The sequence below is a fragment of the Calonectris borealis genome, chromosome 1 (genome assembly GCF_964195595.1).
Source record: "Calonectris borealis chromosome 1, bCalBor7.hap1.2, whole genome shotgun sequence".
Taxonomy (NCBI): Eukaryota; Metazoa; Chordata; class Aves; order Procellariiformes; family Procellariidae; genus Calonectris; species Calonectris borealis.
This window is the reverse complement of record NC_134312.1, coordinates 55,629,876-55,644,992: the sequence shown is the minus strand read 5'-3', so window position 1 is coordinate 55,644,992 and position 15,117 is coordinate 55,629,876. Positions and strand designations below refer to the sequence as shown.

The window sequence follows — 15,117 nt, the reverse complement described above, 5'->3', positions numbered from 1 at the left end:
AGGAGTGGCAGTAGAGATCACAGATTACTGCACAGCAGCATCCCCCACGGATCTCCTGTCCGTCTAGCACCCGGCCTCTGGCTCTCTCAATCTCCTAAGAATCGATGGCTGAACAAACAACCGAAGGGAGAAAAGCTGGGCCAACAGGCTCGGTGTGGGAAGTTGTAAGTGCAGCGTGGACAGATGATACCTAGCGTGATGTGAAGCTGGTACATCCATGTCTGTAGGATGTACTTGATGTGGGTTAGTGGGCTGAGTGGCTTGACCTTCTGAATGATCCTGCCACTGTACTTATGATCTGGTTCTAGACCAGAAGTCTGATTTAACAATTGCTGAACCATTTACTGAAGACTGGGAAATTAAAGACCACAAGTAATGAAGCCCAAACTATTTGATTGGTGTCAAAGCTCTTTCCCTTATTGGTGCAGCAGAGATGGACAGAGATTCATCTCCCCCAGATCCCTTTCATAATCATTTTGACCATGCAAACTAATGTCAGTCAATACCACTCTTCAGCTGTCCAGCAGGAAATACACAGGTGATGAATACCTCAGTTTCACCCTCCTGGAAATTAAGGTAGCTTGGTTCTGATGGAAGGGTGGAAGATCCTCACTTACTCAGGCACAACTAATAAAGCAGTCTCCCTCTCTGATATATGTTCCAGATCTCTTGCATCAGAAGTAGTGCGTTTCATCAATCACCTCAATTCAGTTCTCTTCCTAACTGCACTCCAATCCTCATTTCAGACATGAGGCATGTATTTCCACATGCAATTCAGATTATTTTATCAGGATACCAGAGGTAAGACTTACCTTCTCTCTGTTTAACATTGGTGTGGTACTTGGATACTATGAAGCTCACCACCCCACGAAAACCTATAAATAAGGAAAGGCCCAAATCCAATCACTCTTTCATAATTAAATTTAAAAGCCATTTGTAAAATCAATGGCGTATTATCCAGAATTTGCTAGTAAGGAGTCTAAGCAGTGTTTTGTTACAGTATGCAAATTCCCACCCCATGCCCCTTTTACAAAACAAAATTTCTAGTTGCTGGCTGCAGGGGGAGACAGGTCCTTAATATTTCTGGAGTATTTCTATTCCAGAAAGGAATTCCAAAGGACTTAGCAACCCACTCATTGGCAATTCTGCTATTGCAAGATGCATCTAGAAATGACTGTTCACCTTTTGTCACATCACTAGAATGCCATTAACAAAGGTGTGACAATAGATGTTAGCAAGCACTTACACAGCGTGCTCACACCAGAGGGACAAACACTGGTAACTTACATTTATCACGCAGCTGGGCCACGCAGGAAGTCATAAAGCATTCCCAGGAAGGAAACTCACGTTCAGATTTGAAATGGGTAAATAAAAAAAGTATTAAGTAGTTAGCCATCATTATTATAAGTATTTCTTTAGGAGCTTAAACCGACATGAATTCAAAGTGGAAAGTATGTGCTACATTGAATACAAATCTTTGCTGAGATGTAAAGGTCCTGTTCTAGCTTTCATTGCCAGTCAAAATACTGCTGAATTATCTACTGTGTTAGAATTATCACACATGTGTTCTGACCATACTGAAGAGGCTACAGAAAAGACACCGAGGAAAAATGCAAACAGTGAATTTATAGTGATGTTATACACCCATAATTAGCGGGCCTACAGAGGCACTTGGACTAGGGAGATACAGAGGAGAGTCTGCAGAACCTGGTGAAAGTGCCAATAACCATTACAAACGCTGCTCTTAAGCATCACTTAAGTAACTCAACGGTGCTATCTCAAGGAGAACTTACCAATCTCTAAATTATTCTGTGTGAGGGTAGGGCATATCTTAATAATTTATATGCCCCAAAGCACTTTCAATTTGACAGAATCGACAGCAACCCCTTTATGTTAAGGCAGCTTGCACCTAAATGAAATACTGGTTTTTGAAACTGAAGTCATTAAAGAGTTAGTGTTTGTGTCATGATCATTGATTCCACAGGTTTTTACCTTTGAAGATCTTAGGACAGTCAGGATTGTAATCAGAAAGGCTGCTTCTCCTAGAGCACATGTGCATGTTAAAAACTCTTAATAACCAAATGTTAAGTTTTTAAGTGACTGAACTGCTAAGTAACCACCTTAAGAGACCAGTATATCCTTGTTAAGTTATTCGACAATGTGGTTTCCTTTTTTATTTTTTTATTTTGTGTTCTTAATTTTCGTTTGTTGTTGCTGGTTTTTTGTTTGTTTTTAATACAATTAAGGATGCGCCATTTACACCCCACAAGAAAAAGCAGAAAGAGTCCTTATGGAAAAAAACAAATATATTGAACACATACCAATCAAATGGTACAGATATGGGACTGGCTTTGATTTCAAAATTTAAGTAGAAATAAAAAAAGATGTAATGCAACAGCTGTTCAATTTCCAAGTCTAAATAGGCACTGTAAAAAGACATTTCCGCTTTCTCCAGTACACATTCCTGTCTAAATGCTCCCACTGTAATCAACTCCTAGGTTCCCAAACAAAAAAAATCACTGGGAACATAACCTTAGAGTAAAAGTTAATATCCATCCACCCACCCTCTTACAAAAAAAGCAAACAAAAAAATCCCCCAAAATACAACCTTTCAATGCTGCTGTTTTGACTGGAGCAGAATTGGAGAATTTATAAAGGTTCAAAAGCACCCAAGGCAAGTAGTACAATATAATTTGTTCACTAACTTGTATTGGAAAGGAGATTAAAAACATTGAGATCTGCATCTTGGTACATAAAACTGTTGTCCTGAATAAAGAGAAATCTTTCAGAAAAGTTTTACAACTTGGTGGAAGTCCAGGACCCAGCTTTAGGCATCATTAATTGATGGGGTTTAATTCTGACTTGGTTATAACCACTTTTATATACTGTACATCTACCCTAGTTGGATCAGTGTCTGGAACTGCTCACTGGTGTCCCTTTGAACAACTGTAAACTAAACCATAGTATGCAACTCCATAGGAAGCTAGAGATCAGGTGAATATACAGCCAGTTATATCTCCCCTGCTTCACGCTCTTCTGAGCTCCTCGGGTCTTCCGATCGGCCATTAGCACTTTCATAAGAACGTTTCTTGTCTTTGAAATCTCGCGGTGACCTCTCTCTTGAGCTTCTATCTTTATCACGTGATGTTCTATCACGATCTCTTGAACGTTCTTTGTCTCTGGAAGATCTTTCTTTTGAGGATCTGAAGAGTGCAGTAAATTTGAGAATTTAAGTTAGTCACAGATGTTAGATATCAAACAGCATTTTGATTTTATACTTTTCTTCTTTTTCCAACCAACTTTAGATTTATATAAATAGAAGTGTATGAGAAGACATCAGAAATCATTCTACTTCTCTCTCTTTCCTACTTCCAATTTCAAAAGACAAATATTGATAGAGGCAGAATTTAATTTACATTTATTACAGAGCCTAGATTAAGGTCAACGTGCTTCACTCTTATTTTCAACCTCTGCCCTCAAGCTTGCATTAACAGAAGTTTAATTGAAATTTCTCATCTGTAGTCTCTAGCTTGAGCAGAATGTCTAGCCTATCTCAGATGTATAAATTACAAACTTAAAAAATGTGTTTAAAAATAGGAGTTTGATTAAAAGCAGGGGGATATTAACTTGTGTAATTCTGGAAAGAGGCTATTACATGAAAAATAAAAAACAAATCTGAAATCTGTGCTACAGTTAGGTTTTGTTAGAAGAATTAACCCTTGTGTGCTTTTGCAATGTTGGGGTAGTGTTATTTTAAGGTATTTTACTCTGATAATAGGCATCTCCAAAACCTTTACAATGGAGCCAGAAAAGAGCTGTTCTGTTAAACCATCCACATAGTTTTAAATTAAATGAGCTGCCTGTATTGGAAAAAAACTAGATTAGACATCCTCCTCTATATTCCCTCACAGAGAGCACCTAAGCCTGTTGTTAAAAATATCACATATTCATTTTAAGATGTACTGTAATCATAAAAGAATTTAATACATACTTTCACAGAAAAATCTTAACAGCATGCTATAAAGCTAGGCACTAATTTCTTAGTCAAAAAATCTGGTGTACTGGACAGTGAGACTGTACTCCTTCCACTTACAGAAAGTTACTGTCATCACCTCAAAGCTTCAAAACTAAAGTCTGCAAAACGCTTCTGCACTAATTTCCTTTTATAAGCTTACAAAGAAGTGACCTTTCATTTTAGTTCCTCAGCTGGAAAGATTACTTTCCCTACAATGTAGTGTTTTGCAAGACTTAGTATTTGCAGACACTGAGATCCACAGGCATTACTGCTATTCCACAAACTACATGCCAAATAAGAAGTTCATACTGGAGTTAGTACAGCTGTTTCACAAGTATTTTGCGCTGCAAGTCCCCTGCAGAAGTAACAATGCTTCCAAACTGAGTGACTCAGGCTAACTCTAGTAATTAATCCTAGAATAGGCAGACAGATAGGACATGATGCCATCCACAGCTTTGGCTTTTCATTCAACACATTTTTGGGGGAATGCAAGATGCATCCAGCTGTCCCAGCTCTTTACAGGTGAGTCTCTAATCAGCTGACAAGAAGGAAGACTGGTTTTAATGAATCATAGCATAGTGATGTGAAAGTTTATACAATTGCTTTAGCAAGCATTATTACTACCAGAAGACTTAGAACTACAATACCGTTCCCACCTTTCTCAAGGGCAAGGTATAGCCTTTAGAATCAGAACCTCTACTAGACTTACATTATCTAGAATGCTTGCAAAACACTACTTCCTAACTGATAAAGTGGATTCTTCAGCAGAAAACTGCCCCCTTCACCAGATATGCAGACAGCATCCACACTGTCACATTCACCAACTATGAATCCTGTTATAATACGTGATACCGGTTCCAAGACAGTATCTGTGGATGCCTACATTGGGTCTGAGGACAAAAAAAACGTAAGTAATTTTGGACAAAAATCCTAGGGCAGCCTTGGCAGTCTGGGAAAATCCTAGAGCAGCCAGTCAGATCTAGGAAAGCAGGGAAAGATGTAGCTACAGTTTCAAACCTTCCAAGGGGTTTGACTAAATGGGCCTGTGCTCCCCACCCTGCCTTTTTCCTCAAAAGAAAAACAAAGAAAAAAAATAGAGAAGAGAAAAAGAAAATGAAGTCTATTCTTCTTTACCACACAGAGAATTAGCATAAGGCTAGAATAGTCTGTTGTCAACCAGGATCTGAAGTATATTTTAAAAAAAGAAAGAAAAAAAACATCTAAATGTTAAGAGTGGAATCTATCTCACCCAGCTTTAAATGTTTGCAGTGTAGACATCTAAGCTCATCAGCCAGATTTCCTTAACAGTCAGCAGAAGAAATAGACACTTTAAGGCATGATTTGTCTCATCTTAAAATAGACACAAAAGTGTATGAGATGAGTCTGTAATGAGACTCACGAGATTTACATCTGACCTAGTCATCTAAAGCCAAGTGAAATGAAGCCCCATCTTATGACTTCAGGTACTCTATTTGTCCATACAATGTCTGTATGGGAGTATGTTAGCCCTTGTCACATGAATTCTTGCACGTGGGCTCAAGCATACTGACTCAACCATCTCTCAATTTACGTCAACTTAGGTCTGCTGTTATGATTGATCTTATCATTGAGTAGGCATCTCAACATCTAACTGCAAATATTCACTTTCTCATTGCAAATCAGGAAGCACAAATTACGTATTTTGTTTCTAATGAGATGAAAGATGATTCATTTTAGTTATTTGGAACTTATAGCTAACAGCAAGGAAAAGTTTTATTTAGACCTGCTCTTGATAAGCCAGTAACCCAAGCCTGGGTAGACCTAGGGTTCCTATTAGGCACGTTGCTGTTATTACCAGATGTGTTCCCATTATCTTAGACACATTTGCTACTATTGCCAGATACTTTGTATACATTCAGTTGCGCCCACAGAGTGTGGAGATCCACTCCTTGTATTGATAAATTTGAAATGAGATCCCAGACGTTAAGAGATTTAAATCTATCCAGCTGTTCAGAGGGTGAATGATGATACAGATTAAAGAAAACACGTTTGACAGACAAATTTAGGTATTTGTAGAATTTTCTCAGATATACTGCACAATAAACATTCCTTTGCTTTCAGAATGAAGAAGTATCTGAGAGGTGGCAGCTTTTCATTCTACGCAAAAGGCTCTTCGGAAAATACTTCTGAAGAAGGGTGGACACGAAAATCAGAAGGAACTGCATGGTTTGCTGCAAATAATAATATCACAGGCACATGTTTGCCTGTGATAATGTTGTTATGCAGAACAAAACAGGAAAATGACTTCCAGAAGAAGCACATCAAGACTTTCTCCAGTAAGGAGTCTAATAGTCTAGTATGCTTACATGTTGAAGCCATAATGAATGCAATCAAAACTGAAAAAAACCCAGACACATACATAGCTTTTACAGCAGCCTACAATAACTGTATTTTATGGTACTTTAACCAAGCCCAAAAATCACACAAAAGGCTTTAGGTTAACATAAAATGATGCAACTCTTCCCACAGAGCAACCACAACTCCACACTTCTCTTAAAGCCCTAGAATTAGTGGCACCATGGGCTGCCACTGCTGCAGCTTTCAGGCATCTTTCTGTTGCTTCTTGTGTCACAGTGCTCTTCTGCAAGAGTTCGGCAAAAGCACTGTGTTCCCCAGATCTGAATTTATTTGGTTATTCAAAACCAAGAGGTTACGACTCCTTGCTGAAGAACTTAACTTGCTAAAGTGTGTCTTTTATTTTCGAGAGTATTCTTGCCAGAATGCCTTGGACAGCTGAAATGTTTTGAGCTTAAGGAAGACAGACTTGAATAAAAGTATTTCATATCAGGATTTTAAGAAATTCCTCAAAAAAAAAATTTAAAGAATAGGATTTGGCGATGAGGACTAGAAAAAGAGTTCTTAGGAACCAAGAAAGTATAATATATTTGAGCCTGCAAGTTCAGCTTTATTTTGGATTCTGACATCACCAGTGGTATAGTATTCAACAGACAGACTTCTCCCACATTCATGTGAAAAGTAGCTCTAAATGGCTAGAAAGGCACCTCTAAAAAGGAGGTATCCAGTCTGGCTGCAAGTTCAATAGCTATCCTGGTCCCAGTGCAGCAAGACCATAGCTCTAAGGATTCTTTAGTATCTTGAAAACACAATATACATACTTTAAGAGCAAAAATTTTGCTTGACCTCAGAGAAATAAGAGGTATGAGCTGCTAATGATGGCACAGAAGTTTTTTCCCCTCAGATTAAGAGTAATGCAAAACTCTTATTTGTACCAAGCATTCTTTCAACACAGATGTCTCTCATTCCTTCAGGGCAGGAACCGACATCAGGAGAAATATTTCCAGTACTGAATATCGTAAGGTTGAAATCTTGTGCCCTGAAGTACGTTTTATTTTTTAACCCATTCACACAAAACAAAGCTTGAAGGGCTTATCCTTTGATAGCATCTTGCAAAAGGACACTGACTTCATCCTCAAATCCTTGTGCTTTTTCAATTCACTTTTGGCAGTGAGACTGACAGGTTTACTGTTAGATAGATAGCACCAGTGGTCCACACCATTTCCTTGTTCTGACATATTTCTCTGCCAACATACAGAGGACAGTGCATCATGTATTGCGCATATCATATTGGAGAGTTTGAACAACTATGATGAGAATCCCGGAACAATCAATCAGTATAGTCTTTGAAGGACTGAAATTGAGTCTTGCAAGGCTGGACTTCAAAGTTGAAGAATTAAAGGCAATTTGAGCATATGCTCTATACATTGGTTCATTCAAGTTAACAAATGTGTTGATTCAAAGGAAAATGTCTATTTTAAGACTGAAATACTACAGGTTTGAATATTTGCTAATCTGCCACTGTGAATGCCTTCTGCCAACTGTGACGACAGGCTACAATCAAGATGGAAATAGATGAGTCTGAAATGTTGACTTTAGGACACTAAAGAACATGCTGAAGAATTTTAAATACCAGACACTACTGATTATATCAACTAGAGTGCTGGACATTTAAGTTTTATCCATCTGCAACAAAAAGAAGGAAGCAAAAGACTTGGACCAACCCTGTCTTCTATGCTCTCTTACAGAGCACAATGGGACTTACAGTCACCTACCTATTCCAGAAAGAAAAAAAGCTCATTTTTAGGGCAAAGAGGCCATGAGATACTTGAACACATTCAATACATATTTCTCCATCCTTGGCAATTTAATCGTAAAATAGTTTGAGTTATAAACCCTGCATGTGCGGCCACTTCAAAATCAGATCTTTTCTCTTCTTGGAAGTGGACAGTCTGTCAGGATTTTAAGATTGGGTACCCTGTCCACTGTACTGCACTCAAATCTATGCCACGGTGGCTGACCTATACAAGAAAGGAATTCTGGTTATGAGCAGACCTCCCTACCAGATGCCTCGTTGTGCAATTCTAACACTCTTCTAAATGATGCTTACCTCACTCATCTAAAATAAGCCAGCAAATCCTCAGGGGCAGACAGCACTTGAGTCATTCAAAAGCAACAGCCCCAGACTGCTCTCTGCAGTAATCCTTCAATGAGGGGTTGAGCCACTTTCCTTGCAAAGCAACATCTTCAGAGGCAATGCAACAAGTTTATTTTCAGGCATATCTAAACTTGTTTTTATCTGGCATAGTACACAACAGATGGGCTCCAGCGCTGGGAACAAAAGTTCAAGGGAAAAACCAAATGGATGACAGTAAGATGACTGTCGATATCTCTGGGTTGATGGAGATCAACTGTTCCGCTTTCTACACTGCAGAAAGCTGGTAGTATTATCAACTTGACACCGATACCTTATATCACTTCTCCAAAACAGAAATAATACATAACCCTATTATTTCTACTTAAAAAAAAGAAAAATCACTACTGTATGTCAAATCATAAATATGCTAAAGGTGTAACTGAAATCTGAGACAGTCTCAAAATGTGTTTAAATTACCAAGTACCAAATGTAAGCTTAATTTAGTGCGAAAATTCTCATCATGCATCTCGGAAAAGCCATTTATTTCTAGACCAACATTTACCTCTTTTTGGAGCTGCGTTCTCGGCTTCTCTCCCTGGAACTATGCCTGCTTCTATGATGGCTGCGACTCCGGCTGCGGCTGTTAGAGCGAGACCTGTGACGATGGCGTTTCTCACGGGATTTGGAGCGAGTTCTTCTCTTTCGTTCCCGGGAGGCTGAGCGAGACCGATGTCTGCGGCGATCTCGGGACCTAGATCTAGGAACAGAAAGGACTTAAACCAGACACTGCATTCACCTAGCTACTTATCACTGTACTTTGAATATTATGCACTTTATGCATAAGGAAATCTGTATAAAAAATGGTCTGCGGTGTTCAGAGCTACTGCATTGTCCTATCACAGGCAAACAGAAAGAGGAAAGCAACATTAGAAATCCTACAAACCCCTTTGTGACTCATGCAAACAATTTTACAGTTAATTCATGACTGTATGTACGGTTACAGCATAGCCAATTCAGGCTTCTGAAAGGAATTAAAAATATGGAAAAAAATTTATTTTTTAAAATTTTAAAATCTTGTCTTTATCAGGCAAAGTTGTAGAACTTTGTGATGCAGCAATAGGGATCATCTTCCAGAACCTATGTATTATGATGTTCTGAGAAAACAGGACTATATCCTATGCCATAGCTACTACAATAAAACTAGTCTGGAAGGTTCTAAACACCATAGAAATTCATTATTTTCTTTCTTTTTTTTTTTAAATCACTTTGCAATAATACCTCACTGGTGACCTTCAACTATGTAGGTTAGGAAGAAAACTCATACTATTGATGGGTCGTCTGTTGAGAGTTAACCTGGTACTTAGGATTTTAAAAACATGCGTTGTCACCAAAAGGTATTAACCACAAGTTTCTGTTTTGAAGAAAGAGCAATTCTCTATGTTCTAAGCGTTATTTGGGACAAAAAGTTGCATTGTAGTAGCCACAAAATAGACGTACACATATAAACTCAGTAGTATGGAGATAAATACTGTATAAATACACAGAGAGATGACTATGTAAGAGAATGCTTTGTCTGTAAAGACGGACATCTTAAACTAATAGTGCTAGACAAAATTCTAATGTTCCAGCTTGTGAAAGGCTGGCTTCATTGATGGTATTCCTTGTCTGCAGATTTATATACCTTTTGGTATGCTTGCTGTGGGATCTGGACCTGAAATAAATGGAAAATAGTAAATCAATTTTTCTTACAGAATCTTATTATCAAATAAAGTATAATTTAGTAATAATAAACCAAACTAGTTCATCTGTATTGTATTTCTTATTTTACTAGCAATTATTTAAAGGCCTTTTATTTGATGTTAACATCTTCGTAATATATTTACCAGGAAATACATCCCTCTGACAACTGTTTTGTGTTTTTTGTGGTTTTTTTTTTTTTTTTTTTTTTTAAATTTATTTTTGGGCCCACCATACTACGAACCCAAAAGAGTATCTAATCTGCTTTTTTATTCCCACCCCTCCCACAGAAAAAGCTTACAGTTCAAGTCAGTACTCCCTTATTTCTTGTCAGGCACATATTATCAGACTGCAACAGATTTCAAAGTTTACATTGTTAACCTCTGAAGCTGACACGTCAAGAGAATTGCAGTTCAGATTCCATTCCACTCTAGCCCCACAAGGCCTGGAAGCAACTATTTCATAGAAGAACAGGGAATTACTTTCCTCAGTCATACATTCAGCTACTTCCAATAAGGAAAATTTCTAATATCTATAAAGAAAATATCTAACATCTAACAGATGTTAGAAGCGCACATGTGTGTAAGCTCACATCTATCAGGTCTTAAAACAAGGTACACACCTGAAATTATCTCATTTAAAGGCCATTTGTTCAAATATGTAGAGACACTTCTATCTGTAGTTTTTAAAAAGGCTTTCTATGAAAACAATTCAGGTTTTAAGAGTCAGACATGAAATTCACTCTCAATCCTTGTAAGTTTCCAAGGCATGCAGACTATTGTGATTCTGCAGATTTAAAAAATGTGTAGAACTGCATCATAGTTTTCCCATTAAACTTAAATAAGTCATTGTGTATGCAATTAAAATAGATCCCTACCTCCTTAGTTTCTCCCTTTCTTCTCTTTCCCTCTCCTCTCTACGTTTCAGACGTTCCTGATTTCGTTTCTCCTGTTTATCAGCCACAATCCTCTAAAAGCAAAGGAACATATTCATTAAGTTACATTTCAAAGTTTCTCAGATGAAGGAGCTATAAAAATAAATCTAGACAGTTAATATTCAGTTCTTTCCCTCATGTATATTCCCTTTCCCTTATGTATATTATTCCCTCTCTCTTCCTCAGTGTGTGTACATTTTTTTTTTCTCTCCAAGAAACAGAAGTTATTGCAGAAGAGCTGCAGCAAATATATGGGTGCTACACAAAGACCTGAAATATGTAGAGTTACATTAAGTCTTCCACATAGGGGAATTCAGAGCAGTAAGTCATGCCTTTAATATGAGAGTTTCCATGCCAATCCTACCATATTTTGGCCACTGGCGAAAGGCAGAAAGGAATCAGAACTGGGAGAGTTAGTTGTTTTATTAACTCCTTCAGCTACACTGTGACATAAAGAAATCCTTCGTCTTAAAGGACTTGGTTGGACTGATACCTAGTTTTGAGGCTACCTGTTTCTGTATTGTGAACATGAGACATAAAATTAGGGAGGATGCTTCAGCTGATAGCCCCCAGGTTGAACTCACTACTACTGGGGACAAGGCACGCTCAGTAGAGGGCCCTCAGATGTGGAACTCACAACTGGAGATCTGGCCAAACCCAAGTCTCGCCACCTTCTGGACATGATGCAAGAAATTCAACTCTTTGTAAAGACCTTCTTCTGAGATGTGGAATTGCCCCAGCAGCATCTTGATTAGATCTCTGAGGAGAGCTCTGAGGAAGGAGGGGATAGTTATTGTTTTCTTTTTTTGTTAGTGAAGTAACTTCAAAAGGTTATTTTATTGATGCTTTGGGAATGTGAAATCATTATCCATGCATTTTTTTTTCCGAATGGTGTAAATAATCAGTTATTTCAACCCTTTACGTCAAATTATATCTATACTTCCTTGTACAATATCACTAATTTAACTACAAACAAGGTTTCTTGTTCAAGTGACTCTTTGCATAATTTCAGGGAGGGATGAGAGGAAGCACACATGATCTATTCTAGGCATCTAAGGTTTAAGTTACAGCAGCTATATTTAGGAGCCTAAATTGCCAATATAGTCAACGGAAAGAGTTGGGCTTTCCAAAGGGTAAGTCACAGTATCCATGCAAGACAGCTGGAATATTATGAAATATAATCCAGGCCAATTTACTCAAACTCAGTAGCAGCATTTTCTGCTTTTAGGGATCAACTCATTTAGCTATAGTCTTTAGTGATTTCCACAGTTAAATGCTTAATTGAGCCTTGAACTCCATAATTTGCATATTAAGATCACAAATGGCATCAGTGACCAAATCCATCCCCTCTTGAATACCCAAAGTCTAGAATATAATTCCAGTAAGTCTTTCTTCCAACACATGATTTGTGGTCAAGATAGTGTTGTTTAGGATAATATTCCAACTGGATTTCAAATCTTCAAGCTATAGAGAACATGCAACCTCCCCATAACAATTATTTTAATAGCTAGCCTGACTTCAAGATATACGTCTTTTTGTATTCTGACTTTGGATAGCTACAGCCTTGAGTTGTTGGAACTTATTTATTTCATCTATTGTCAGTTAAGCTTAAAAGACTTCAAAAATTACTTAAAAAAAGAAATCTTCTTTAGTTGTTGGTACCTATAGAAAGAAAGTCACCTCCTACACTGTGTCCAGATAAAATAAACAAATTGAGTTTTAGTCTTTCACCATACAGCAGGCTGTTTAAGCTCCAAGCATTTCTGTAGATCTTTTTTGAAAACTTTGCCATGTGTTGTCATCTCCTCACGTACTGGTACCAAAACTGAGGATTTCAACACCAGCCCTATTAACATTTTATCCTAATTATATAAATATCGCTCACATAGGCCCACTACATGTTCTTGTATTTTCAAGAGTCTCATTATTATTTTTAGTCAATTAACTGGCTAAAAGTAAAGTTCATTTGGCTATCTCCTATGACTGCTAAATATGTTTCAACGTCACTGTCATTCAAATTACAGTTCTCCATTTCACAAATGGAATCGCACTCTTTGTTTCCAAGATGCACCATTTTGAACATGTGCTTTAATATATCTCAGTGCAAAAAAGGTCATCTTATCAAATTATCCAGATAATTGATATTAAATTAGAATGTTTAGTGTTTTGTAGACTAATGAAATCCCAAATTTTAAAGTAATATGAAAAAAATTCACACGTCCAGAAAGAAATATTCCATTAGGTTGCCTGGCAAATAGTTAAGTAGGAGCACACACATATACACACACAAAAACAGAAGAATGATTTACCCTGAGTTCCTCAAGCTTCTCTCTTATTTCAATAAATCCTAAATGTAGTTTTCCTCCAAAGTGGTCAGCAAGTCGTCGGTCATTGTCATGAAGACCAAGATAAGCTGAGCACACTTCACAAACCCGTAGCTTCTGCTGCTGAAAGCTGGAGGCAGGCATAGAATTCCTGTATACTTCCTAGGGAAAAAACAATTTGCTAACTGTTACTTCTCAATGCACAGAAATACAAAGATAACACTTTACCAAAGATATACTAAAAATTGATAATGGAATTCAATGTACAGCAGCACACCCTTAGTTAATTCACACTATTCATAAATCAACTGTCTCATTAAGATACAAGACAGATTCCTTATTTTGAAGATTCGACATATTTAAAAGCAGGACAACCATCAGCAACTGGTTTTGCAAATTAAACAAAGTGGGGTGATTATTACCTTTACTTAAGATTATACTACTTAGAAGGATGAATAACTTTTTCATATGCAACAATGAATACACGTTAACACTACAATTACTACGTTAACATATTATGAAAATATTACACCAGTTTTAATTCTGAACCTAGTTTAAAACAGTAGTACTTTCCTGAGAAATCTACCTGTATTTTAGACACCAATTAAAGAAGTTATCTGAGCAAAATTTATCTCTACTCAGATGACAGATAAGCAAGACTGCCAGCAACCCCTCTGGTACCGTTAAAACAATTGCAGATGTTTGTTTCTATAAATTTAAGTATCTGGGTGAAATATGATATGGAAAAGCTCTTGGTGAGTTCTGCCATCTGAACATTACAACAAGGATCATTTAGCTGGCCAATACAGCTAAACTAAGATAAATACATCATCTGTGGAAGTGAGTATGATTTTAATAGTATAGGAGTGTATTTAAAGGTAGAAACTTCAACTGTACAGGATGCCGCAAAGCAAATTCTTTAGTTTTATATGACGCAATTAGTTAAGGAAGCAACAGCAGATAAGACATCTTGCATTACACAGATGCCAACCAATTTAATATTGGACCCTGCCCTCTCCACCCCTTAAGCCTTACACAATCAACTTACTTCTGCTTCTCTCTTCTTTACCCGAGCCTTCTCCACTTCATCCATTACTTTTTGAGATTCTTCCACATTCCCATCAGCTCCAAGCTGTTCTACTTTGGCCAGCAGTTTCCCAATTTCTTCATTCAATTCATGAACTCTTTCAGCCTTGAAAGACAAGGAAAGGCTTAAAACAGGAAATGCTTTCAATTATGGAAAACAACCTGAACTACTACTGAGTTATTATATGCAAAATCAGTAGGATAGAATTAAAAGAAACATGCAGAGATAACTTCTCCAGGTAAAAATGAAACGGAAGTTGCCTCATGTAAAAACACACAGAGAAAGCTGTTACCAACTCTGCGTACCAACGCCAGAGCAGGATATTGTTCAGAAACTTCAAGTAATTTACACTGTTGTCTATACCACATGGCCTTGCAAAATTAGTATTTGTACAACCATTCCTCCAAGCATGTGCATATATGTGCAGAAAAATGACAGAAGTTTTTTTCAGTTAGAGGAAAAGCACATCAAATTTTGTTTAAGGATGAAGTTTTGATCAAAAAGTGTAGGAATTACTAACATTTGTATGGCATGGTATCACAGAGAATC

The 15,117-nt window shown here is 37.4% G+C and overlaps 1 protein-coding gene across 5 annotated transcripts in view; it reads right to left on the bottom strand.

The window, feature by feature from the left end:
• Positions 1 to 2,288: 2,288 nt before the first annotated feature.
• The window catches only part of LUC7L2 (LUC7 like 2, pre-mRNA splicing factor), a 35,513-nt gene continuing 22,684 nt past the window's right edge, over positions 2,289 to 15,117 (bottom strand). For 4 of the 5 annotated variants that reach the window (XM_075153417.1, XM_075153437.1, XM_075153408.1 and 1 more), the window contains 6 exons: positions 14,530 to 14,673; positions 13,467 to 13,643; positions 11,101 to 11,192; positions 10,168 to 10,197; positions 9,049 to 9,243; positions 2,289 to 3,203 (listed from right to left, as the gene is read on the bottom strand). In XM_075153417.1, the coding sequence (XP_075009518.1) occupies positions 3,011 to 3,203; positions 9,049 to 9,243; positions 10,168 to 10,197; positions 11,101 to 11,192; positions 13,467 to 13,643; positions 14,530 to 14,673 (831 nt within the window). In that variant the 3' untranslated portion in view covers positions 2,289 to 3,010. Of the gene's footprint in view, positions 3,204 to 8,459; positions 8,681 to 9,048; positions 9,244 to 10,167; positions 10,198 to 11,100; positions 11,193 to 13,466; positions 13,644 to 14,529; positions 14,674 to 15,117 lie in introns of all 5 variants that reach the window. The other variant, XR_012674141.1, reaches the window with a different exon arrangement.